The 25,681-nt window shown below is 43.4% G+C and overlaps 1 protein-coding gene across 2 annotated transcripts in view; it reads left to right on the top strand.

Annotated features, from left to right (window-relative positions):
- atf7a (activating transcription factor 7a) overlaps window positions 1-21,745 on the top strand; it is a 30,559-nt gene extending 8,814 nt beyond the window's left edge. Inside the window, exons 3-12 of one of the 2 annotated variants that reach the window (XM_049754672.1) lie at window positions 7,264-7,357; window positions 7,455-7,570; window positions 8,695-8,856; window positions 8,928-9,076; window positions 10,615-10,708; window positions 10,789-10,908; window positions 14,101-14,250; window positions 15,789-15,977; window positions 16,577-16,682; window positions 16,997-21,745. In XM_049754672.1, coding sequence (XP_049610629.1) covers window positions 7,264-7,357; window positions 7,455-7,570; window positions 8,695-8,856; window positions 8,928-9,076; window positions 10,615-10,708; window positions 10,789-10,908; window positions 14,101-14,250; window positions 15,789-15,977; window positions 16,577-16,682; window positions 16,997-17,229 — 1,413 coding nt within the window. In that variant the 3' untranslated portion in view covers window positions 17,230-21,745. Of the gene's footprint in view, window positions 1-7,263; window positions 7,358-7,454; window positions 7,571-8,694; window positions 8,857-8,927; window positions 9,077-10,614; window positions 10,709-10,788; window positions 10,909-14,100; window positions 14,251-15,788; window positions 15,978-16,576; window positions 16,683-16,993 lie in introns of both variants that reach the window. The other variant, XM_049754671.1, reaches the window with a different exon arrangement.
- The last annotated feature ends 3,936 nt before the right edge of the window (window positions 21,746-25,681 follow it).

The following is a 25,681-nucleotide window of genomic DNA, read 5'->3' as shown; positions in this document are numbered from 1 at the left end:
TTTCCAACTATTACCATCCTTGCGAATCCTTAAAAAGTCTTCCAAAGTGTTAGAATCCATGCATCTCGAAAGATGCATTTTTTTTTTTACATACCTTTGTATGGATCGAGGAAATTCATTTTCCAACTATTACCATCCTTGCGAATCCTTAAAAAGTCTTCCAAAGTGTTAGAATCCATGCATCTTGAAAGATGCATTTTTTTTTTTTTTTTACATACCTTTGTATGGATCGAGGAAATTCATTTTCCAACTATTACCATCCTTGCGAATCCTTAAAAAGTCTTCCAAAGTGTTAGAATCCATGCATCTCGAAAGAATATCTTAATTTACATTAAAATGTCTACTCAGTCTCTCAAAAGTCTCCAAACTCAAAAGGCAAAGAAAATAATATTTTATGATAGTAAAAAGTCACAAATTTTATAATAAATGAACACTAACTACACTAAATAAAGTTGACAGAACAGTGATATTTTTAGTGGAGAATCTAAAGACCAGATGCACATCATTTATGTCCTGGAGCAACTTTTGAACATTGGAAGTTGCTCTTAAATCTATTTAATTAAACTGGATTAAAACAACCCTTGTCTGCTAAAGGCTGTTTATGCTCCCAATAGTACATTCAAAAATACAAGACATGTGATTCGTGTGTTGATGTCGGCACTGACTCAGTCTTGTGTGCCACCGCTCGCCACCTAAATGATTATTGATTATTACCCGATATAACTGATCACCCCCCCCCCCCCCCCCCAAAAAAAAAACAAAAGTCACAAGTTAGCAGTTTTCAATATCTCATTAGCTATCCAGGTGTGTCCAATGCGTGTACCACGTTTTGCGTCCCACTGCTATTTTACAAGCAACAGTTGTCTACCAGGAAAGTCTGAATCACTGCTGAGGATGTTTTTGACTTCTGGTTCTTCTCTGAGCAGCAACAACAACTGCCCCCCATTATATGTTGCCCAGTATTTTCACTGAGCTCTATGGTAATCCTAGCTGGCAGTATCTCCAGTGTGGTGATTAGTGCTCTATCGTTTCCTCAGCAAGACTCTGCAAACAAATGAGACGTGGAGTTCTATTGGTGATGTGGCCCAGCAGGGCTAAAAATAAGCCCCCCCCCCCCGACATTTGACTGTTTCCACTTCACTCTTGCACGGCAGCATTCACAACTGCAACGCGGCGCCCTTAAAATAGGACACAGCCAACGGCAACAAGCCTGGTGCCATAGCCAAGATTATTCCTCCTACACCGCTGGCTGATTCACATAGCCACTTCTCCACAGAGCAACTTTTTTTGAGGCCTGACTTTCCCAAATGCCAGACCTCAAAATCTGTGATGCTGGTTGAACTTTAATTTGGTTCTCTTTCAAAACAAAACTTCGCACCAGGATGAATTATGTTTGGAATATTTAATTCCAAATTAAGTATCAAATACAATATAACACACTTATCATGAATAATGGAAGTCATTACTAATTTTATGTTAGAAAAAAACAAAGCACACACAAAGCACGTCTTTTGAGCACCAGGGTAGGTATCCAGAAGGCAGCTCGCTAGCTACTATTCTAGCACAAGGTAACTTAGTGGTATAATGCTACATTCAAGGAAGGTCAGAAGTCAAACATGGCTGATTGCAATCAGTTGTTATTGTTTATTACAACACATTTTGACTTCCAACAAACCTTCATAATTTCCTTAATTTATATAAATGAAGAAATAATGTATTTTCAAAGTAATTTATTCATTTCACTTCAAAGTATTTCAGTCATTTCACCAAATAACTTCATGCTGGTGGGTAATGGCATATCTTCACACAGTCAGTACAAATCACGCTGTTGTTATTTCCAATTACTAAATTAATGTAATAATTATTGAATAAAGCTAAATATATGTTTATAATCTTGTTAAGTTTTGCCATTCACAGACTGTCTACACGCAGTCGCCATTGTCAAATGACGTCACATTGTACTGTAGTCCGTCGGTGAGCTCGGATATTATACGTGTGTGCGTGTAACATGTTAACAAGAAGTATTGGACAGGCTAACGAGTTCGCGGAAAGATGCTAATTCGCGATCATGCTAACACACAAAAACAGACCTCTGAAGGAATTTAAATGAACATTTGGAGCATTGTCCTAAAGGTTAGACACGTGATCGTTCATTTCTGTTGTTAGGAGACCCACTTACATCGTCAATGACTCCTGTACCACTGTAACAGACCTATGTACACAAACATAAAACAGGAAGTGGTATCGCCTGAAAACGGCCTTCAAAATAAATTACCCTACTTTAAAGCACGGCTGAATAACAAAGCAAAGCAATGCCAAATGTCCATCTTCACAATTGCCACAATACATTAACCTGGGGGACATCATGCATAGCGAAACCAAAGTGAGTCATGGTTGCACATGGATCTGCTATTGTATTGTGGTCCAGTACACAATATTAAAGTTTTTAAAACCCTCCCCAATACTTTTACGCTATGTAAGCCTTTCCCATTGCCTTAATAACCATCCCCCACACTGTTCTGTGCATGGATTGTACCTCCTTATGCACCGTTTGGTGCTTCTTCCTAGCTTCCTGTGTGGAGTTTGCATGTTCTCCCCGTGTCCGTGTGGGTTTTTTCCGGGCACTCCAGTGTCCTCCCACATCCCCAAAATATACTTGGTAGGCCGATTGAGCACTCCAAATTGCCCCTAAGTGTGAGTGCAAGTGCGAATGGTTGTTCGTCTCTGTGTGCCCTGCGATTGGCTGGCAACCAGTTCAGGGTGTCCCCCGCCTACTGCCCGATGACTGCTGGGATAGGCTCCAGTACACCCGTGACTCCCGTGGGGACAAAGCGGTACAGAAAATTGATGGATGGATGGTGCTTCTTCCCTCCCGCGTGGCCGGATGCCGCCTCCTGCACTTGAACTCCGTCACATCCGCAGTGACGCACATTGCTCAGAGGCACGCGGCGCACTATCAGGGCTCATTGCCACTGCACCGACTCTTGGACGGCATTGCTTTTTTTCTACCTTCGTGGGCAGCTGGCTGCGTCATGTCTTCGCTCTTGCCCTGCTGGTTGGCTGACACCCTCCGCACTAGTCCTCAGGGGCGAACGTCGCCAATATTTAAGTGCGCGTGCTAATCGACGCTGATCGTCACCACCTGTCCCATGTTACCCACTGATTAGGGCGTGTATATAGACGCCGTTCGTTGCCGGTCAATCCACGCCGTTTCGTCTGCTTTGACATACGCGCCCCTGCCACTTGATTCCCGTTTGCCTGATCCGTTGTGTAGCCTGGCTGGTTGTCTGCCTTGACACACGCACGCCTTCCACCTGATTCCCGTTTGCCTGATCCGCTGTGTAATGAGATGCCACCACGACACACGACGCGAGCATGCTGACCGAGGGCTCGTCAGTCGCCTCGTGCACCTGCTCTGCTGGCATTCCAGCCTCCCTTTTCCCCTTTTCCTCTTTTTATATTCACTAAATAAACAGTCCATGATGCACATGGTTGTCCTGCCTTGTTCGTGACAGGCTGGCTGGCGCACTTCCCGCACGTGTCCGCAGTGACATACATTGCTCAGCGGCACGGCCCACACTGTCAGCGCATATTTAATCGTCATTCTCCTGTCACTTATAAACCCGCGAAGTAGCGCATTCGCGAAAAGCGAAGTGCGAAGTGGCGAGGCATCACTGTAGTTCAGGAGTCACCAAGTCTGGTCTTCAAGGGCGCCAACCCAGCCTGTTTTATATGCACCACCACTGCAACACAACTGATTCAAATCATCAGGATTGTTATGACTTATGTTATGGCTTAACAGAGGTGCTGATGAGCTGATCATGACTGGAGTTGGTGACCCCTGCTGTAGTTTCAGTCAATAAATGACCTCAAGTGCAAGCAGCATTTGTGTACATTTACTTGCGTGTCCAATTTCATTGGATATGCAATGCAAGTCAAAACAGAATAGATCAAATGACTCACAAATGACTGGCTAATATACATTCATTAAAAGTATCATGATATAGTTTAATCTTCTTTGAATGCTGAGTTAATGGCACAAAAATAAAACCCATAAACAGCGCACACACTTTCTCGGTCTCTCTCCCCCTTGTTCCCACAGTTGCATAGTGATACGTTTAAGAACTCTGAAACAGCTCACACAAACTCACTGCAAAAGACCTTGACGTTTGCCACAAGTTTACCTCCCCTCACAACCCCTCTCCGGCAACACATGACCCAGTTCATGGCAATATACAATGTTGCAATGATATTTAAAAAACAAAAGTTCAGATTTAAGGATTTAGTTTTTTCGTTTTAGGTGAATGTCACATTTTGATTTTGTACCTCAATTGAATATTTTGAAATTATGAGTGAAGCAAAAGCAACACTGCATAAATAAGGTTAAATTAAACCATAATCATAAATAAAATGTTTCTCGTTGTGTTTTTAATGATTGATTTTTGCAATTTTCTGTAATATGTCTTTACGTACAGTGCCTTGCAAAAGTATTCGGCCCCCTTGAACCTTTCAACATTTCGCCACATTTCAGGCTTCAAACATAAAGATATAAAATTATAATTTTTTATCAGGAATCAACAACAAGTGGGACACAATCGTGAAGTGGAACGAAATTTATTGGATATTTTAAACTTTAACAAATAAAAAACTGAAAAGTGGGGCGTGCAATATTATTCGGCCCCTTTACTTTCAGTGCAGCAAACTCACTCCAGAAGTTCAGTGAGGATATTTGAATGATCCAATGTTGTCCTAAATGACCGATGATGATGAATAGAATGCTCCTGTGTGTAATCAAGTCTCCGTATAAATGCACCTGCTCTTTGATAGTCTCAGGGTTCTGTTCAAAGCGCAGAGAGAACCATGAAGACCAGGCAGGTCCGAGAACTGTTGTGGAGAAGTTTAAAGCCGGATTTCGATAGAAAAAAAATTCCCAAGCTTTAAACATCTCAAGGAGAACTGTGCAAGCAATTATATTGAAATGGAAGGAGTATCAGACCACTGCAAATCTACCAAGACCCGGCCGTCCCTCCAAACTTTCATCTCAAACAAGGAGAAGACTGATCAGAGATGCAGCCAAGATGCCCATGATTACTCTGGATGAACTGCAGATAACTACAGCTGAGGTGGGAGAGTCTGTCCATAGGACAACAATCAGTCGTGCACTGCACAAATCTGGCCTTTATGGAAGAGTGGCAAGAAGAAAGCCGTTTCCCAAAGATATCCATAAAAAGTCTCGTTTAAAGTTTGCCACAAGCCACCTGGGAGACACACCAAACGTGGAAGAAGGTGTTCTGGTCAGATGAATCCAAAATCAAACTTTTTGGCCACAATGCAAAACGATATGTTTGGCGTAAAAGCAACACAGCTCATCACCCTGAACACACCATCCCCACTGTCAAACATGGTGGTGGCAGCATCATGGTTTGGGCCTGCTTTTCTTCAGCAGGGACAGGGAAGATGGCTAAAATTGATGGGAAGATGGATGGAGCCAAATACAGGACCATTCTGGAAGAAAACCTGTTGGAGTCTTCAAAAGACCTGAGACTGGGACGGAGATTTATCTTCCAACAGGACTGATCCAAAACATGAAGCCAAATCTACAATGGAATGGTTCACAAATAGACGTATAAAGGTGTTATAATGGCCAAGTCAAAGTCCAAACTTGTGGAAAGAGCTGAAGACAGCTGTTCACAAACGCTCTCCATCCAACCTCACTGAGCTCGAGCTGTTTTGTAAGGCAGAATGGGCAAGAATTCCAGTCTCTCGATGTGCAAAACTGATAGAGACATACCCCAAGCGACTTGCAGCTGTAATTGCAGCAAAAGGTGGCGCTACAAAGTATTAGCGCAAGGGGGCCGAATAATATTGCATGCCCCACTTTTCAGTTTTTTATTTTTTAAAAAAGTTTAAATTAGCCAATGAATTTCGTTCTACTTCACGATTGTGTCCCACTTGTTGATTCTTGACAAAAAATTAAAATTTTATAACTTTATGTTTGAAGACTGAAATGTGGCGAAATGTTGAAAGGTTCAAGGGGGTCGAATACTTTCGCAAGGCACTGTATATGTAAAAAGATTGCTTTTTATAGGCGCTTTGTCACTTGTGCAATCTTTCCTGACTGTTGTCTTAAGTTTAATAAATGAATCAAATATTTGTTTATTTTTATTTTCTTAAGCACCTTTTCCTAATGGGACTCGTGATTTCTTCTATAGTAAAATATTTGATGACCAAGAAGAGGGAAGTATTTACTTTTGTATGTATGGATACATTTAAAGTATTTATAGCCCAACGATGCATAGTATATTGTTTTGGTTACATTTTAAAATGTGCTTAACATTTAAAGTCAAGAATGTTACTGCCACAGTATCGCTTTTTGGGTGGCACCATCATCATTCATCATCATCATCACCATCGGTCATGATACTGTTTATTGTTTATTTATTTGACGTATTTAATTATTATTATTAACCTATCTATTTAATCTAGATCTATTCTCTTCCTCTCTTTTGTTGTCGTTTTGTCCGATGTTTATATTGTCTCATTATTTATGTATTTAATTGCTGAATTTCCCCCAGCGATCGCTCTCGCTCTCTCACATTTATAAATAAACATGTCACGAATAGTGGTACAAGCTGCAAAGTGTAATAAAAATTGAATTACTGTGATCCTAATTGTTTTTAGTTTTAATTGGCACATACCTCAAAGCAGGGGTCTACTAATAGTGTAGGACTACTACGATTTTGACATACATACTTTTGAAATAACAACTGTTCTCAAATTACCTTTAGTTGTTATTATTTTATGAGTAATAATTATTTTGAAGACAATGATTGTTATGAAAAAGACCAATATGCAACTTTTTTTGAATACATCTCTGCCAGTGTACATTTTAAAATGATTACTTGTATAACATTCCAAGAAAATCACCATGTTGCATCAATGCTGAGCTATTTTTGGAACAGGCCCTTAGACAATTCATTTGGTCCTTCTGCGGGCATCACCTTGGTTACACCTGCCCTATGGAATACCACCTGTAAGCCTCATAATAGTGCTGTCATATGCTGTTATTTACATAATGATACGATTAGTCGACTAATCACGACTACTTTCGGTAACTAGTCAACTAGCAAAATAATGGATTGTGGCATCATTACACCATAGACACAGGTGTGAGCAATATTTCCAAGAGACAATGTGATAGCCATGAGCCTACAATATGTTCACTCCATCCTATTTCCCCTCAACTCTATACTTCTTTACCAGAGATTTACCAATGAGGACCACTTGGCTGTACACAAACACAAGCATGAGATGACGCTAAAGTTTGCACCCAGGACAGACTCGGTCATTATTGCAGGTACCGGTTATGCTATTCCGCAACATGGTAAAATGGTGCACTTTTTAGGGCACTTTGTTTGATTAAAAGTTTTGCTTTTGGTATTCTCATTTCCCAGACCAGACGCCAACTCCTACTCGCTTCCTAAAGAACTGCGAAGAAGTAGGTCTGTTCAATGATCTGGCCAACTCCTTCGAACAAGACGACGATGACAGCAAGCGAGCGAAGAACTCTGTAAGATGGAATTTGTTTCGTATGTTGGAAACACTCGTATCAAAACATACAGAAAATCGGTATGCATGGTTTTCATAGTAACAGAGACCAACAGTTTTTTTTTTTTTGCGGCGCACATATACTTGTCTGTACCATATGAACAACTCCACTTTTGTTTTATCTTTCCACACAATAGTTTTCTGGCACAGTAGCATTCTGAAACATCCAGGGGCTTTTTAGCAGACTTCAAAACTAAATCAGTGTTGTTTATTTTTGAGCAGCTGTGACTTAATACATAGTTTTAGAGATTTCAGGAAATCTGAGCGTTTTCTTTACCTTATTGAATACGTTATGCTGTGCTCTCTGGAATCATTACAGAATGGCTACTCTGCTTCTTTCCAGTTCTATTCTATTCCAAGAGGTCCTTTTGTGCTCAGGCCCTAAAGACAAATGCCAATCCAAGCCATCATGCAAACATGAGCTAAACATATTACAACATAATTTTACACAAGTTTGACACCGTTCATTACTTTTTTCATCTACAAAAAAAATACCATGAATAACACAAGGTGAAGGAGGATTTTAGTAGAATTTTGCCAATCTGTTTTTACAAAGGGCTCACTGTTTAGCACGTCTGCCTCACAGTGCAGAGGATGTGGTTCCGGCTCCTGTGTGGAGTTTGCATGTTCTCCCTGTGCTTGGGTGGTTTTTTTTCAGGTACTCTGGTTTCCTCCCACATCCCAAAAAAGTGCATGGTGGGCCTATTGATCACTCCAAATTGCCCCTGGGTCTGACTGGGTGCAGTTGGTTTTTCGTCTATATGTACCCTGCAATTGGCTGGCAACCAGTTCAGGGTGTCCCACGCCTACTGCAAGTTGGGATAGGCTCCAGCACGCTCGCGATCCTCGTGAGGAAGAAGCGGTTCGGAAAATGGATATAGCAAATGTGCTAACTTTTAATCTTACACATCTCAATTTGGCTATTTCTGCTGTAGTATTTTGCCTGAAAACACAAATAATGTTTGTCTGTCACTGTCTTTGTTGGAAATGTCTACAAATTCCAGTTTGACAAACCAACGGTGGTGGGTGGACTTGCACGTGTACGAGGTATTTACTGTATGTATCTCTTCGTCTCTGCCTTCTTAGCTCCTGGCTCCCTCCTCCGCGGCTTTGGACATGAGCCTGCAGACACCATCAGATGTGAAGGTGAAGGAGGAGGAACCAGTGGAGGTTGACTCCTCGCCACCAGACAGCCCAGACTCCATCTCTGCAACAACAGAGAGCAGAGAGCCCTTGGTCAAGGTGAAGGTAAGACACGTTATTTTATTGCAAACGAGGAGTGAATGTAAATAATGACATTAACTGTGATATTGTCACAGGACATGCCACCCAGGAGCTCAGCTCCAACACCTACCATTGTGCGTCCAGGTTCCCTGCCGTTGCACCTGGGCTTTGATGCCCTTCAGCCCACCATGCCATCACCCACCTCCGTTATCACACAGGCACCACCTTCGAATCGCACTTTGGGGTGAGTTTTATATTTGTTTATATTTGTCCAAAGGATCTGGAGAGGTTTGCATTCTGCACAATGTGCAGGCATCCTTGTTATTTTTGTTTTAGTGCTGTCTACAAGCAAGGAATATGATGACTTTTTGCCCCCACAATTCTACATAGTGTCACTGTAGGCACGTAGCTCAAAGCAACGTGACGTATCAACCTATTGTTCATATCTCAAGTATCTTCAACTAATTGTCTTGTCATAATTTGTTCTCCTCAATAGATTTGAAATGAACAAGATGTGCATAAACTGTCGATTTAAAGATTAAATTTCAATTTATTGACATCCAAACCAAGTGAAGGGCGTATGTTCGCATTCATGAGTTCTGAAGCATCTAGCTGAATATTAGCAGATAATATTGCCCGTACCTCTTCAACAGAGATCATTCTGTTGGCTTTATAATAATAACCAAAAATATTCCATTGGTAGCCATACATGCCCACGCCGTGGCACCACCACCACCATGATAAGGTGGCCATTTGACATAGACACAATTGTCATCAAAATAAAACAAATAGGATCTGCTTAAACTGCAGATTTTACTTTTAGTTTGAGAGTATTACATCCAAATCGGGAATTACATTTTTCTTACGTAAATACAGTCAAACTTCGATTTTTGACCACATTCCGTTCCAGAAGGCGATTCAAGAAGTGAATCGTTTGAATTACGAATCTATTTTTCCCATTACAAATAATGGAAAAAAATTTAATCCGTTCCAAGACTAACAAAAACGCCTTCTTTAAGCATTTTTTCATTTGTGCATTTTTGTCCGATCGCGCAACTGCAGCGCACCACCGAACGCGCAACCGCATTATTCGCATTATTGTGACAGCCGTCGCTGAAATTTAGAAAATATTTTTAAAGTCCTGATGTACTTTTACCACTAAATTTTAGTGGACCTCAGTGCGCAGGGAGCTTAATTTGGTCCGATCGCGCAACGGCAGTGCGCCGGGCGCTCACTGTCGCATTGCTTTAAGAGCGTCTTTGTGTTTTAGGATGGCTTTACTGCTCCCACTTGCTTTCTTTGGAGGCATGATTAGGGGTTAATACAATTCTCAAAGTAACGAAAATACAATAACAACGAACGGAGTCAGTTGGCATCCGGGTCGGGTTTTCTCGGGTCTTCTCGGCTCATCTCGCGAGGTTCAACCTCCGAAATTTTGTTTGACAACCGAAGCAAAAAAATCTCGAATTTTACGTTCGAATTCCGATTTGTTCGAGAACCGGGACGTTGGAAAACCCAGGTTTAACTGTACAAGGTCCTACATTAAGCCGTCCATGTCGCGGTGGCCCTGAGATGTGTATATATATACCCACGCGCGTGCGCATGCACACACACGCACGCACACACACACACACACACACACACACACACACACACACACACACACACACACACACACACACACACACACACACACACACACACACACACGTAGTGTACACTTTTTTCCCCTGCACATTTTGATTTTTATCACCTATGCAAACACCTCTGATTTCTGTTTAGTTCACCAACAAGCCACTACCCCATGATGATGCTCCCCTCGGGTCAGGCGGTGCCTGTCCTCCCAGGGCCTGTTCAGATACCATCTGTCATCAATGTAAGGCCTGCAAAAAAACCTTTTTGGGTGACAATGATTTGAATTATTTCTGAATGTGGTGTATTTTATGTGCTTTCAAGCTGGCTCGACCCATGTGTATGGTGCCAAACATTCCCGGGATCCCTGGTCCTTCTCTTGGAAGCAGCAGCAGCGGTTCAAATTCCCCCTCTGGCTACAGCATCCACTCCGAGGCCAAGATGGTTAGCGCTTGATAAGCTCTCTATTTTTAACCTTTTTATCTCTCCGCCGTTTTTGTCTGCATTATCACCCTGCAGCCACCCATTGGTCTTCATTTGGCTCATAGTCATATGACTTTATATTATTGTACTTAACCCTTGAGACCCAAGCTTACAAATATTGATGCGTAGTAGAGAGGAAATAGTATGGACATTTAGCATCATATTTGTAAAGACAAAAAATTAGCTCAATTAACAGTATTAGGTATTTTCTTGAGCATAGGCAGTACTGGTAAAAAGTCAACAAGTTAAAAAAGTTAACGAATCTCAAACATACACCATCGCAACGGATTTTATTTTGACAAAAAAATTTACAATCATATGTACGTTTTACTCATTAGAAATCGTAAAAAGTAACTCCCGACAAATTTTCACTCATGACACGTACCGTATTTGCCGGTGTATTGGTCGACCTTTTTCGATCCAAAATCGACGGAAAAAAATCGACCTCGACTTATACACCGAGTCATAAAATTTAACTTCGTATTCATCGCTTCAAATGTGATGGTAACCAAGGCCGTTTCTCATGCATCTCATTGTGCGTTGCACTTAGAAAATTTGAACCGGGCGGCGTGCGCGAGTGCGCGGCCCGCTGGAAGTCGAATGAGGCGCCGCGATCTCCTGCGCGGTGCTTATAAAGTGCCGATCCGCTCGGCTTGGAGCTATTTCCGGCCTCCCGTTGGTGCCGGGCGGCGCGCGCGAGCTCGCCGGCCGCGATCTCCTCCGCGGTGCTTATAAACAGCTGATCCGCTCGGCGTGGGCTATTTTCGGCCACTTGGCTCGTGCGCACGGCCTCACGGATGTGCCGGGCGGGTGCGTGAGCTCGCCGGCCGCTGGAAGTCCAATGAGGCGCCGCGATCTCCTGCGCGGTGCTTATAAAGTGCCGATCCGCTCGGCTTGGAGCTATTTCCGGCCTCCCGTTGGTGCCGGGCGGCGTGCGCGAGCTCACCGGCCGCGATCTCCTCCGCGGTGCTTATAAACAGCCGATCCGCTCGGCGGGGGCTATTTTCGGCCACTTGGCTCGTGCGCACGGCCTCACGGATGTGCCGGGCGGGTGCGTGAGCTCGCCGGCCGCTGGAAGTCCAATGAGGCGCCGCAATCTCCTCCGCGGTGCTTATAAACAGCCGATCCGCTCGGCGGGGGCTATTTTCGGCCACTTGGCTCGTGCGCACGGCCTCACGGATGTGCCGGGCGGGTGCGTGAGCTCGCCGGCCGCTGGAAGTCCAATGAGGCGCCGCGATCTCCTGCGCGGTGCTTATAAAGTGCCGATCCGCTCGGCTTGGAGCTATTTCCGGCCTCCCGTTGGTGCCGGGCGGCGTGCGCGAGCTCGCCGGCCGCGATCTCCTCCGCTGTGCTTATAAACAGCCGCATGCGCACGGCCTCCCGGAATTTGAACACATTTCGTCAATAAATTTCGCATATTGAATTTTGAAGTTTAATATAATGCAACAATTGAGCTCGACTTATACAAAGGATATATCATAAAATCGTAAATTTCCGTCGAATTTTAGGGGGTCGACTTATACACCGAGTCGACCTGTACACCGGCAAATACGGTAAATCATTACATCCATCTGTTCTTATTGGGCACAAGAAGGTAAACAGATATTAGAATAGCAAGTGATTTGTGGACAAAGCAACACAAATAAATGCAAAATGGAGTCAAACAGCTGGTAGCAGTGGTAAGCTTAATGGCTACAACAACACATCAGTAATTAGCCGAGTGCACTTCAACATCCTTAATTGTGTGAGAGGGAAAAGATGCTAAACTGAAGACGTATCTAACATGCCATTTGTAGTTTCATCAACAAAGAATACAACAAGGTGTCAGCGACAGAAGCGTTTTTAGCAAAATGCGGTGATAACTACAAAAGGCTAAAAGCCGAAAATAGAATAAAAGCTGAAAATGGTGCGCAACAAATCTAAATCTTAAATAAATCATGTGTACGCACACCTGTAGGAAATCCAAGTCAAATCTCTAGATATTATTCTCATCATTCGGCCTCCGCAGAAATATAAATGAACTATGCTGATAAATGTTGTGTGAAGTGGAGAACATGATGACCATCGAAATTTAAAAAAGGTAATGCCATTTCTTAAACACTGAAACCAAGGTGGAGGTGAGGAAGGCATATTTTTCAGTGGCCTCTGCAGCATCACAGCAAACAACAGAAAATGCAGCAAGTGGTGGAAGGTCGCTGTTAAAGGGAATGCGTGGGTTTAACAGGGAGGAGGAGGACAAAGTGCTCTGATTTGAAAACAGACGTAAACAAGAATTGTAGCCCATCGACTGAGCGTTCCTGCCACTCGGGCAACACATTCTTTCTCCCATCTACAGAACATTGTCTTGGAGCAGTGCCAGAGGTGCTTATTTATCAACCGTGCGTACGAACATCATCATGCAAAGGGTTAGGAACATACATTTAAGCACAACTTGAACATGTGCACTTCAAAATCGAGCAGGAAAACAATGAAACTATAGATAAAACTGAAACTGATGCCTAAAGAACAAAACGTTGGTCGGTGCATACGTAAGTTGATTTCTGCTGATCTTCAGTAGTGTGTGCGTGATGTTTGTCAATTGATGCCCCCTCAAATGCCCCTCACACACACTCGGCTTTTGAGCACAGGCAGTACTTGTATTTGTTAACTAAAAAACTAAACTCAAAATTATGACAGTCAATGTATTTTCTTGTGTTTTATTTGCATGCTTTTAACCTCTCATCAATCAGAAATAAATGCAGCTATTATCTCACGCTCATTTTTTTGTAGTCTCACCTGCATTAAGTGTTCCAAACAGGGATTTTTGATTAGTTTCGTTCTTTAATCGGATAGCCAATTATGACCCTTCAGACATCGGCCAAAGCGATCATCTAAATGGCCGATATTTGCCAATTGTTTGGCATTTATGTACGCTAACTATTTACAGCTGTTGTACCCAAGTAACTGGTGTCGTTATTTAACTGTAATTCTGGATGCTTGATATGTCATCCTTCTCCAGCACACAAGAATTTAGAAATGCTTCTATTCTTAGATGATAAATGAGGCCCTTGGTGATTTTTAATCCTACTCTGGAATTGATTTAGCCCACATTCATCTCTCAGTTACGCCATTTGCCATCAAAGTCTGCCTACTGACTGATGCATTTTCCTGTAGCGTCTGAAGGCAGCGCTGTCCCAGCAGAGCCCATCAGGACACAGTATAGGCATGATGGCCATGGGCAACAGTCCTATGGCACCTCAGAGAGCGGAACAGAGCCAGCTGCTTGTCCAGCAGCCAGATGCTCAATCACCTGCACAGCCTCAGGTACACGGTGTCATCTAACAGACATTCTTCAAGTGGATATTTTCAAAATAATAACAATATAGTTAGTATACTATATTCCCAAAGGTAATTTATTCACCACCACACAATTTCATTTTAAAAATCAAATATTTTTACTGACATAATATTGGCAATGTTAGCATTCAAATGATAATTGTTTGCAAGAAAAAAAGTATTCTGTAACTTTTAATGCTCAAATGTCTTCAATTTAATGTGTTTCAAGATTTGCAATGTTTTCTGAGAATGTATCTTACATTTTAAATTACCGTAATTTTTGGACTATAAGCCGCACCTGATTATAAACTGCACCAGCTAAAATTAGGGGAAAATCTTGTTTTTTCCAGATATAAGCCGCACCGGACCATAAACCGCAGGTGTTTTAATGTTTAATTACCATTCGTTAAGAGCCAAATCGACTGGCTTTAATTTAAAAGCGATATTGTACTGTCCTCGGTAAGATGCGTGTTGGCTTTGTCCAAGGTAGACAGCGAGCTAACGCTGAACTGATGACGCAAGACGTCCTTCGGTCGTTTTGTAGCTTTATTAGGAAATCATACCACCAATAACAGAATAAAAGTAGAAAAGATAAGTGTCAGACATATAGTTCCGTTTACATGAAAACAAGAAAATATAACATGGATCATACAAAGCGTTGCCTCTGTCGCAGTTTCTCCCAAGTTTTTCTCGGCGGGGATGTACAGTCGTATGCAGAAGTTTGGGCACCCCTGATTATTTTCATGATATTTGTTTATAAATCATTGGTTGTTCGGATCATCAATTTCAGTTAAATATATCATATAGCAGACAAACACAGTGATATTTGAGAACTGAATTGAAGTTTATAGAATTTACAGAAAGTGTGCAATTCTTACTTGAACAAAAGTAGGCCGGTGCATAAATTTGGGCATGTTTTGTCAAGAAGAATGGTCAAAAATACCTTCAACCAAAATCCAGACTCTCATTGGAAGTTATAGGGAGCGTTTAGAGGCTGTTATTTCTGCAAAAGGAGGATCTACTAAATATTGATGTCTTTTTTCTGTTGGGGTGCCCAAATTTATGCGCCTGCCTACTTTTGTTTCAGTAAGGATTGCACACTTTCTGCAAATTGCAAACTTTCTGCAAATTCTATAAACTTCATTTCACTTCAATTCATGTCGAGCAAAGAAGTCCAGTAACAAAACACCACTCGGGTAGATATCGTGGGGCCCGTTCCTCCTAATCACGGGGTCAGATGCAATGTGAGCTGGGAGGCAGACAAAGGTGGGGACCTTGGTGATCCAATAATCCCTGGCTACAGAAACAGATGGATTCAAATAGATTATTTTAATCAAAGTCAGTTGTGTAGCTCAATACCAACTGAGAATCTGTCAGAAAAAGTCTGTGTCTGGCATTTGTTGTCAGGCCTGTCTTTTTTTTTCTAAACATCTATGATGTACCAAAATAACCAAGGGTTAACTCAAGCTTCCTTTTTCTATCAAACCCTGCATCTGCCTGGACTGCATCTACCCACCCATCTGCAGGTATCACCAGCACAGCCCACAGGTGGGCGTCGGCGACGGACAGCAGACGATGACCCGGATGAGCGGAGGCAGCGCTTCTTGGAGAGGAATCGAGCGGCGGCATCACGCTGCAGGCAGAAACGCAAACTGTGGGTCAACTCGTTGGAAAAAAAGGCAGAGGAGCTCAGCAGCATGAACGTCTCGCTGTCGGTACGTCTGTGGGCCAAGAGCAAATTACTCTGAGGGTGCCAGATAACAAGACAATATCTGAAAAGCAGTTACCTCGAGGTTTGGAATGAATTATCCGTTTGTCCATCCTCAGTAGAGCATATTGTAGAGCAGGGGTTACCAACCTTTCTTAAACCGAGGGCTACTACCTGGGTACTGATTAAGGCAATGGACTACCAGTTTGACACACACTTCTGAAATAGCCAATTTGCTCAATTTAGCCTGTATGTTAATTGTCATTTCCAGTTCCCATGTGTGATTTAAACAAGAATAGCTAAAATAAAATAGATGCAGCTCACTGATAAGTGCCGCTATTTGAGCTAATTTTAGAACAGCCCTGCAGGTGACTCAGGCGGTCCTCACGGGCGATCTGGTGCCCGCGGGCACCGTGTTGGTGACCCCTGTTGTAGAAGATGCTGGAAACCTGATACAGGGTCACAGTTTTTTCGTTGCATGTCGGGTTATGAAATGGGAACAAAGGATACTTAATGAACTTTTTCAATATTGCTCCCAATACTCTCAATAGTTTTAAGTGGGAGCTGTGGAGATAAACTTTGTGCTGGAATGTTGTGCTTGTACAGAACGAGGTGTCTCTGTTGCGAAACGAGGTGGCTCATTTGAAGCAGCTGCTGCTGGCACACAAGGACTGTCCTATCACCACCCTGCAGAAGAAATCCACCTACCTAGGTGAGCCTAGCAAAAACAAACATTGCCAACAGACTTTAGGCACAAAACTATAATTACTTAGCTCAGATCTGACATAGTCCATTTTTAGAACAGTGCTATTGTCACCTGCAGGAGTTTCCTGCTTTGTACTGATTTGTTCAGAGTTCCAATAAAGGTACAGTTGGCCTGAAGGGACAAACATGGTTTGCTTTTTACAAGCTGTGATCAGTCATCATAAATAAAATGCCATATTGACTTGATCATAGTTTTCGAGAGTGTGTCTTGTGGTTTTCTGCAGGTTTAAAGTATAATTGTGCATCTTTGATTCACAGTAGCTGTGGACGAGAACATGAAAGATACCTCGGAACCAACAGGTTCCCCCGCGCCGGTGATCCAGCACAGCTCGTTGGCGCCCAGCCCCTCGGTCGTCCACAACGGCCTGAGTTCGAGGGCGGCGGCTGAAGCCATGGCCATGTCTGTGCTCGCTGGTTTGGGTCAGCAGCAGAACGTCGAGAGCGGAGATTCTCACATCATCATGGCTGCACATTCGCAGTCCGCCGCCAGATGATGAGCAATGGCACCACACAGACTCCCCTCACGTTTTTCACTCAGTGAAGAAGAGCAGCGTCTTCCCGCCCTTTCATGCCCTTCTTCTGTTGAGCCATCACACTGTGGCCTGGAGCTCAGTAGCAGCCTTCTGGAAATGGACTGACTGTGACTTTTGAGAGAGCTTCCTGTTCACTTTGCCATAGATGACAGGGGCTGGACTCCCCCTCTTGCTCCTTGTTGTGTCTTCTCTTTCTCACTGAATGGTTGACATGTACCGCTCACACACATTAGCAGACACTCACGCCTGTCCGGCAGGATTTACACAGCACATCTAAGTGTCCAGTACATTGGGCTCGAGCTGGATTGGACTCGTCCTTTAGCAGAGCTGGTGTTACACAATTTTTTGTGAACAAAGGACATTTGATTTGGACCTTTTGTGCCTTCTCTGTTGCATTTTGAATTCAGCCCTTGAGGATGTCTGATGACAAAGAGCACTAACAGAAGATCTTGACTGCTGCATTAGTATCTCACTAGACTACATAATTTTTTTTCAGATGTATTTTTTATGTTCAACCATTATCTGATGTCACTGCGGGTTCATTTACTAAACACCTGAAAGAAGCCACATGCATAGCTACACAAGTGACAACGTAGACGTAAACAACAACAGAATCATTAGTTGGCCAGGACTGACCCTTTACCCCCATTGGTTTGATTGCTGTTAAATTCCTTGCAAAGTACTACATCGTATATTCCATATACCCTACAGTACTCCAAACATCCCTCCAATTGCCGCATACAGAAAAATAGAAGGAAGAAATTGGCTAGTTTTATTTATTTTGTTGTTATACATTGTTTCTATAATCACGATGATAGTGGCAACTAGGATTTTTTGGGGTGGCCCTTGTCCTACATCCCACGAGAATGGATTCTGCACCTGCACTGAAAGCAGTTAAATTTGCTCCCCACATTCAGAACCAAACCAAGTCATCATCTGTAAAATGATGACCATATACTTGAGGATCCTGAATGCAAACCAATTGGGTTTGTCAGTATTTATTTCCCAAAGAAATTTTAATTCTAAATTAGCTGAAAAATTGTGTCTTAGCATATTTGCAGTGGTAATAAATAGATTTATGTAGCGTTATTCTGGACACTAAAAGACGCTTTACACTGACCACATTCATGCGCTTAAACATTCTCATTCTGGTGGTGGTAAACTACATAAGCAGACACAACTGCCTGGGGGCAGGCTGACAGATATGTGGCTACAAGTGTGCGCTAGCGGCCCTTCAAACTACTGCCAAACATTCGCATGCATCCAGTTTGAGTGGCATTGGAGTCAAGTATGAAGTGTCTTGCCCAAGGACAAAATGACACATGACTCGGTCAGAGTGGGATTTAAACAGCCGATCCTCCGGTTACCGAACGACCCGCTCTACCACCGAGCCACGGCCACTACTAGTCCCCATCACTCATGTGTCCATACTTTTTCGACAGCCACATAAGACTTCTCACACCCCTGCACCCGTTTTTAAATAGCATTGCGGGCCATGTCCTTATTCATTCATTCTTTCAAAGTCAAAGTCAGCTTTATTGTCAATTTCTCCACATGCCAAAGACACACAAAGAAACCGAAACTTCGTTCCCCCCTATCCCACGGTGACAAGACATGGCTCACAACAGACTAACAAGTAAACAAGTATAACAAGAGCGTGCTGAATAAATAACACAACAATAAATAAATAAATAAGAGGAGCAGAAAAAAAAGGAGCAAGTGCGCGTACAGCAGACATTCCCGAAAATAGCGCAACAGTGCCGCACGCTACGCAGAAGGGGGTAGCGAGTTCAGGGCCCTAACAGCCTGGAGAAAGAAGCTGTTGGCGAGTCTGGTGGTGCGGGAGTGCAGGCTCCTGTACCTCTTCCTAGAGGGCAGAAGTTCAAACAAAGAGTGAGCCGGGTGACTCACATCTCTGGCAATCGAGGTTGCCTTGCGGGCGAGATGGGAGGTGTAAATGTCCTTCAGGGAGGGGAGCGAAGCACCAATAATCTTACCAGCCGTATTCACTATGCGCTGCAGGGCCTTCAAGTTCTGTTCAGTGCAGTTACCACCCCAGACAGCGATGCAACTGGTGAGGACGCCCTCAATGGTGCCACGGTAGAATGTAGACAGGACTGCCTGAGGAGCACATGCACGCCTGAGCTTCCGCAGGAAGTACAGGCGGCGCTGAGCTTTCTTTGCCAGTGACGAGGTGTTTGCGGACCAGGAGAGGTCCTCACTGATGTGCACCCCCAGGAACTTGGTGCAGCTCACCCTCTCCACCACAGCACCGTGGATGATCAGCGGCAGGTGTGTTGTGTGACCCTTCCGGAGGTCAACAATGATTTCCTTGGTCTTATTGACGTTCAGAAGGTTGTTGTCCCTGCACCACTGATTTCCGAACTGCTTTTCGCGGACATGCTGGAGCCTATCCCAGCTGTCTTTGGGGGACACCCTGAACTGGTTGCCAGCTAATCGCAGGGCACACAGACAACTGTTCACACTCACAATCACCCCAACAATTTAGAGTGGTCAGTTGGCCTACCATGCATGTTTTTGCAATGTGGAACGAAACTAGCGTACCTAGAGCAAACCCACGCAGGCACGGGGGGAACTTGCAAACTAGTTTGGACTCCACTGATTTAAATAATCTGGATCAATGGGTGCTACTTTATTTGTGTGCAGTCAATCAACCCTGCGGGCCAGACACAATAGCAGACTACAGCCAATTTTTGTCCACATTTGCAAAAGGCCTTATTTTGCCTGAATACATCCGATGTTTTGTTTCATCCTAATTGTGCCAAAAATGGTAATTGCAACATGATGCATGTAGTGTGAATCCAGCTCCTTTCAAAGTCACATGCAGAAAGTGCCTCTACTCAAGTCATGCAAACAAACATGCCCAATGGCTCATGTGGAAAATACTCCCAAATATTTTGGAAAGTGCTTCCTATTTTGGAAAGTGCTTCCTACACACTGATGTCAACTTAAAATCATACCTCATGTTACACCCCTTTATGAAAAATCGTATAAACTGTGGATGGTTCTGTGTATCCCAACATAGCGCTTTGTTTACGTTGCATCATGTACGATACTAGCTAGCTACATTTATTTTCTTCCTTTGGCCTACTTCTATGCACACATACAAAATTGTCTTGCTCTCCAAGATGAGTACAATGGGGTGATAAAATACTCAAATGATGTGAGTCAGCAATAATTCCCTTCTTGCAGGGAATTTACTCAATCTTGCTAACGCTTCCATTTCAGCGTGTGGGACTCGAGACTTAAGTTGCACTCTAAGTAACTCAGGACGGTTGCAAATAATTGCTGCTATCCCACATGCTCCTTACCAAAAAAAAATTAAACAATACAAAGCCATGTATAGTGTATGACCACAAATCAAAAACACATTCACCTCTCTAAATATGTACCATTTTTGACATGACATCACTACTTTGAATTGCACTTCTAGTGTCTGAACAGATGGCCTCAAAATCATGTGTGCCTCTTCAAATTTCCATATAAACATTCTATTATTGGTTACAAAAATTCAAAGATAGAAAAAAAATCATTTTATTATGCAAACAGTACTGTCATTTGGTGACAAAACGGGGCTATAACATAACAGATATTTTTCTTCGTTTCCTTGTGTAATTTTTAAAAATACCTTTTCTGCCTAGTATGGTCATGTATTTACAAAAAAGAAAGATATTTGTCTCGAAATGTACGAGCTTGCCCTTTTGCGCTAAAACTTGCAAGAATGTCGTTGCTTTGGTTCATTATGCTCTTCTTATTCTGACAATCTTTTATTTCTATGGTATTTAGAATATCAATTATCTGTACTGTACAACAAAAATGGGGGAAGGACTTCTGTCACATTTGACTACTTTTTAAAAGTTTTAGTTGTTCACATCTCTGCCTTTCTCCCCAGAATTGTACAACTTGCTATAAAACACTTCACTGGTTTCTTTTATATCAAACAAATTGTTTTCATTACCTGACATGTTTCGGCGGTTTCCTCCGCCTTCATCAGAGTGCTATAAAACACTTTATCGTGAATATGGTCTTTTGCCCTAACTTATTACCAGTAATAATGACAGTCTTCACTATATTAATTTGACCTGTAGTTAAAAGTGGTGAAATGAGCAGTTTGTTGAATGTTGCAACAATGTTACAGTTCTGTACATGTTATTTTTGTAACACTCCCTTGGTAGACTGATGATTGGATGAGGTGTCTTTGTACTGTAAATATATGTATCATATGAATATATTTACTTTTTCATGCATGTCCAAGTGGAATACTATAAACATATATTATTTTGCTGCAATGTTCTAAATGAAATGTGGTGTTATGAACATTGCAGCACACTTGTTTTCAGTTAATGCTTGTTCGCTGTTATGTTCGCTCCCATTGTTAACTAGTTTTCAAATTCAGATGCAGATCATATACTAAGAATTTCAACAAAGTGAGAAATAAAACATGTTTTATACATTTTTTGTTTGACTCTTGATTGACTAGTTTCTGAGTACAAATGGTCTCCTGTGGCTGAAGAACGGAGTACATTAAGATATTCTTAACTATGAAGATGCTTCATTGGCATCACAGACTAATGATGTGTTAATATTATTTGAAGGTCTGTAAAATAAAATAAGAATAAACCACCAAACTTGCCTATGAATATTCCCATTTGCCCAGCTCAGTCACTGTTTGAGCCTATCCAATAAAATTTCACCCAGTGTCTGCAATACCCATCTTGTCACGAAGTCGGAGTGTAACATGGAGCAGGACGACCAAGTGCAGCTTGGACCAGGGTTTATTGAGGGAAAAGGGAAGTGGAACGAGGCATCGAGGGAAACAGACGAGAACTGGCAACTAATAACATGACAGACTGACCGACAGGGATGGCAAACAGAAACAGACGCGAAACAGACAGGAGCCACAAGTACAGCAAACGTGACGACATCGACGATGCGACAGGGAGTGAGGGGCAGACAGGACTTATATATACACGACAGGTAACGAGAGGCAGGTGGGAATAATCACACTGATCATGGGCACACAGGAGGGGAGGGGCGAGCACACAAACACGAACAAAACTATGACACGACCGGGGACGAGTCGTGACACATCTAGTACTATCAGGTGGAATCGAACCCGCACCCTCCTAACTGTGAGGCGGACGTGCTACCCAGTGCACCACCGAGCCGCCCGGAAAATAAAACAATGTATTCAAAATAAAAATACTTATTTGAAAGTTAAGTCGAGTTGAAAATAGTAATAATGAACCAATTATTTTCAGGTTTCACCTCAATGTATTTTTTAACATTTTTAGGCTGTTGTAAAAACTTGCATAAACAATTGAATTGTAAAAAAAAAAAAACTTGCTGGCTGTGAAGTAGCCTTTAACCGGAGAATGTCAACCGTACCCTCGTAGTCCGTGGCGGTGTTGTATGTTGTCCGCGAAATTGAAAACTAATTGGGAGAGTGGCTGATAGTGTAGGGTTACAATTATTTGTCTTGTGTGCTGACACCGTGAGTTCGATCCCGAGAGGGTGAGAATGTGTGCTAAGTGACAAAAAAGATGAACGTTTTTGACAGCTTTTTATGTGGTAGCACGAATTTTTCATTGCGACCTGCATTTTGCTGTATCAAAATAAATGTCATGAAAAGGGGATAAACCCTACATGGAAGCGCAATGTCATTATTTGTAAACTGCTGCTTTGAGTTTACAGGGAGGCAGCCTCTTTATTCATTGTATATTGTCTGCTCTCTAGCGGTAAAAGACGGCACTACAATGGTATGGATGACATCACGCAATATACAGGACTGTCTCAGAAAATTAGAATATTGTGATCCATCCATTTTCTGTACCGCTTAGTCCCCACGGGGGTCGCGGGTGTGCTGGAGCCTATCCCAGCCATCATCGGTCAGTAGGCGGGGGACACCCTGAACTGATTGCCAGCCAATCGCAGGGCACACAGAGACAGACAACCATTCGCCCTCAGGGACAATTTGAAGCGCTCAATCGGCATACCAAGCATGTTTTGGGGATGTGGGAGGAAAAGGGAGTACCGGGAGAAAACCCACGCAGGCCTGGGGAGAACATGCAAACTTCACACAGGGAGGGCCGGAGGTGGAATCGAACCCGCACCCTCCTTACTGTGAGGTAGACTTGCTACCCAGTGCACCACCGAGCTGCCAGAATGTTGTGATAAAGTTCTTTATTTTCTGTAATGCAAATAAAAAAACGCTGGATTCATTACACATCAACTGAAATATTGCAAGTGTTTTCTTATTTTAATACTGGTGATTATGGCATACAGCTTAAGAAAACTCAAATATCCTATCTCAAAATAGAATATTTCCTCAGACCAAGTAAAGAAAAAGATTTAAAACAGCAAAACAAAATCAAACATTTGCTAATGTCCATTAATGCACTCAGTACTTGGTTGGGAATCCTTTTGCACGGATTACTACAACCGATGCGGCGTGGCATGGAGGCAATCAGCCTGTGGCATTGCTGAGGTGTTATGGATGGCCAGGATGCTTCAATAGCGGCCTTTAGCTCATTTGCATTGTTGGGTCTGGTGTCTTTCAGCTTCTTCTTCACAATACCCCACAAATTCTCTAATGGGGTTCAGGTCAGGGGAATTGGCAGGCCAATCGAGGACAGTAATGCCATGGTCAGTACACCATTTACTGGTGGTTTTGGCACTGTGGGCAGGTGCCAGATCATGCTGGAAAATGAAATCATCATCTCCATAGAGCTTTTTAGCAGACGGAAGCATGTAGTGCTCCAAAATCTGCATTTACTCTGGACTTGATGAAACACAGTGGACCAACACCAGCAGCTGACATGGCTCCCCAAACCATCACTGACTGTGGGAAGGTCACACTGGATTTCAAGCAACTTGGATTTTGCTCCTCTCCAGCCTTTCTCCAGACTCTGGGGCCTTGACTTCCAAATGAAATACAAAACTTGCTTTGGTCTGAAAAGAGGACTTTGGACCACTCTGGAACTGTCCAGTGCTTCTTTTCCATAGCCCAAGTCAGACGCTTCTTCCGTTGTCTTGAGTTCAGAAGTGGCTTGACCATGGGAATACGGCTATTGTAGGCCATTTTCCGGACACGTCTGTGAACAGTGGCTTTTGATACCTTGGACTCCAGCTTCAGTCCACTGATGGTGTGTATTCAACATTTGCTCTAACTTTTACAATTTTTGCCCAATTCAACCCGTTTCAACTGTAGAATTCCAAAGTGAACCTTTTAAACCTGTAGTTTTCGTTTGGGCGCAATTTTTTTTTTTTAAATTCCCATTCATTCTCTATGGGGCATTCAACATTTGCTCTACTTCTACGTTTTTCAACCGATTCAATCCATTTCAACTTTCAACTGTTCATCATTTGCCCACCTATTCCACAACTTCCCACTTACCAAAAATTCAAAATTTTCAATTTTGAAATTCACGCCCCCTCCGTGAGTCGTCACCTTATCGTGGTGGAGGGGTTTGCGTGCCCCTATGATCCTAGGAGCCATGTTGTCGGGGTCTTCATGCCCCTGGTAGGGTTACCCATGGCAAACGGGTCCTAGGTGAGGAGCCAGACAAAGCACGGCTCACAGAAGCCCCTTATGATGACTAAAATAAATGGACTTAGTTTTCCCTCGCCCGGACGCGGGTCACCGGGGCCCCCCTCTGGAGCCAGGCCTGGAGGCGGGGCTCGAAGGCGAGTGTCTGGTGGCCGGGCTTTTACCCATGGGGCCCGGCCGGGCACAGCCCGAAAAGGAAACGTGGGTTCCCCCATGGGCTCACCACCTGTGGGAGGGGCCAAAGGGGTCGGGTGCAGTGTGAGCTGGGCAGCGGCCAAAGGCAGGGACCTTGGCGGTCTGATCCCCGGCTGCAGAAGCTGGATCTTGGGACATGGAATGTCACCTCTCTGGCTGGAAAGGAGCCCGAGCTGGTGTGCGAGGCAGAAAAGTTCCGACTAGATATAGTCAGACTAGCCTCCACGCACAGTTTGGGTTCCGGTACAAGCCCTCTCGAGAGGGGCTGGACTCTCTTCCACTCTGGAGTTGCCCACGGTGAGAGGCGTCGAGCAGGTGTGGAATCGAACCCGCACCCTGGGATTAGACCGTCGTGAGACAGGTTAGTTTTACCCTGCTGATAATGTGTCGTCGATAAATGTGTGTTATTGCCCCCCGGCTGGGCGCCTGCACATTGGGGTTCACCACGGTGAACGAGAGGGTAGCCTCCTTCCGCCTTCGGGTGGGGGGACGGGTCCTGACTGTTGTTTGTGTCTATGCACCAAACGGCAGCTCAGAGTACCCACCCTTCTTGGTGTCCCTGGAGGAAGTGCTGGAGAGCGCTCCTTCTGGGGACTCCATCGTTCTACTGGGTGACTTCAATGCTCACGTGGGCAATGACAGTGAGAC

Source organism: Syngnathus scovelli, chromosome 2 (genome assembly GCF_024217435.2).
Source record: "Syngnathus scovelli strain Florida chromosome 2, RoL_Ssco_1.2, whole genome shotgun sequence".
Classification (NCBI taxonomy): domain Eukaryota; kingdom Metazoa; phylum Chordata; class Actinopteri; order Syngnathiformes; family Syngnathidae; genus Syngnathus; species Syngnathus scovelli.
Note: the sequence above shows the minus strand (reverse complement) of the source record. Positions and strands in the feature narration are given on the sequence as shown.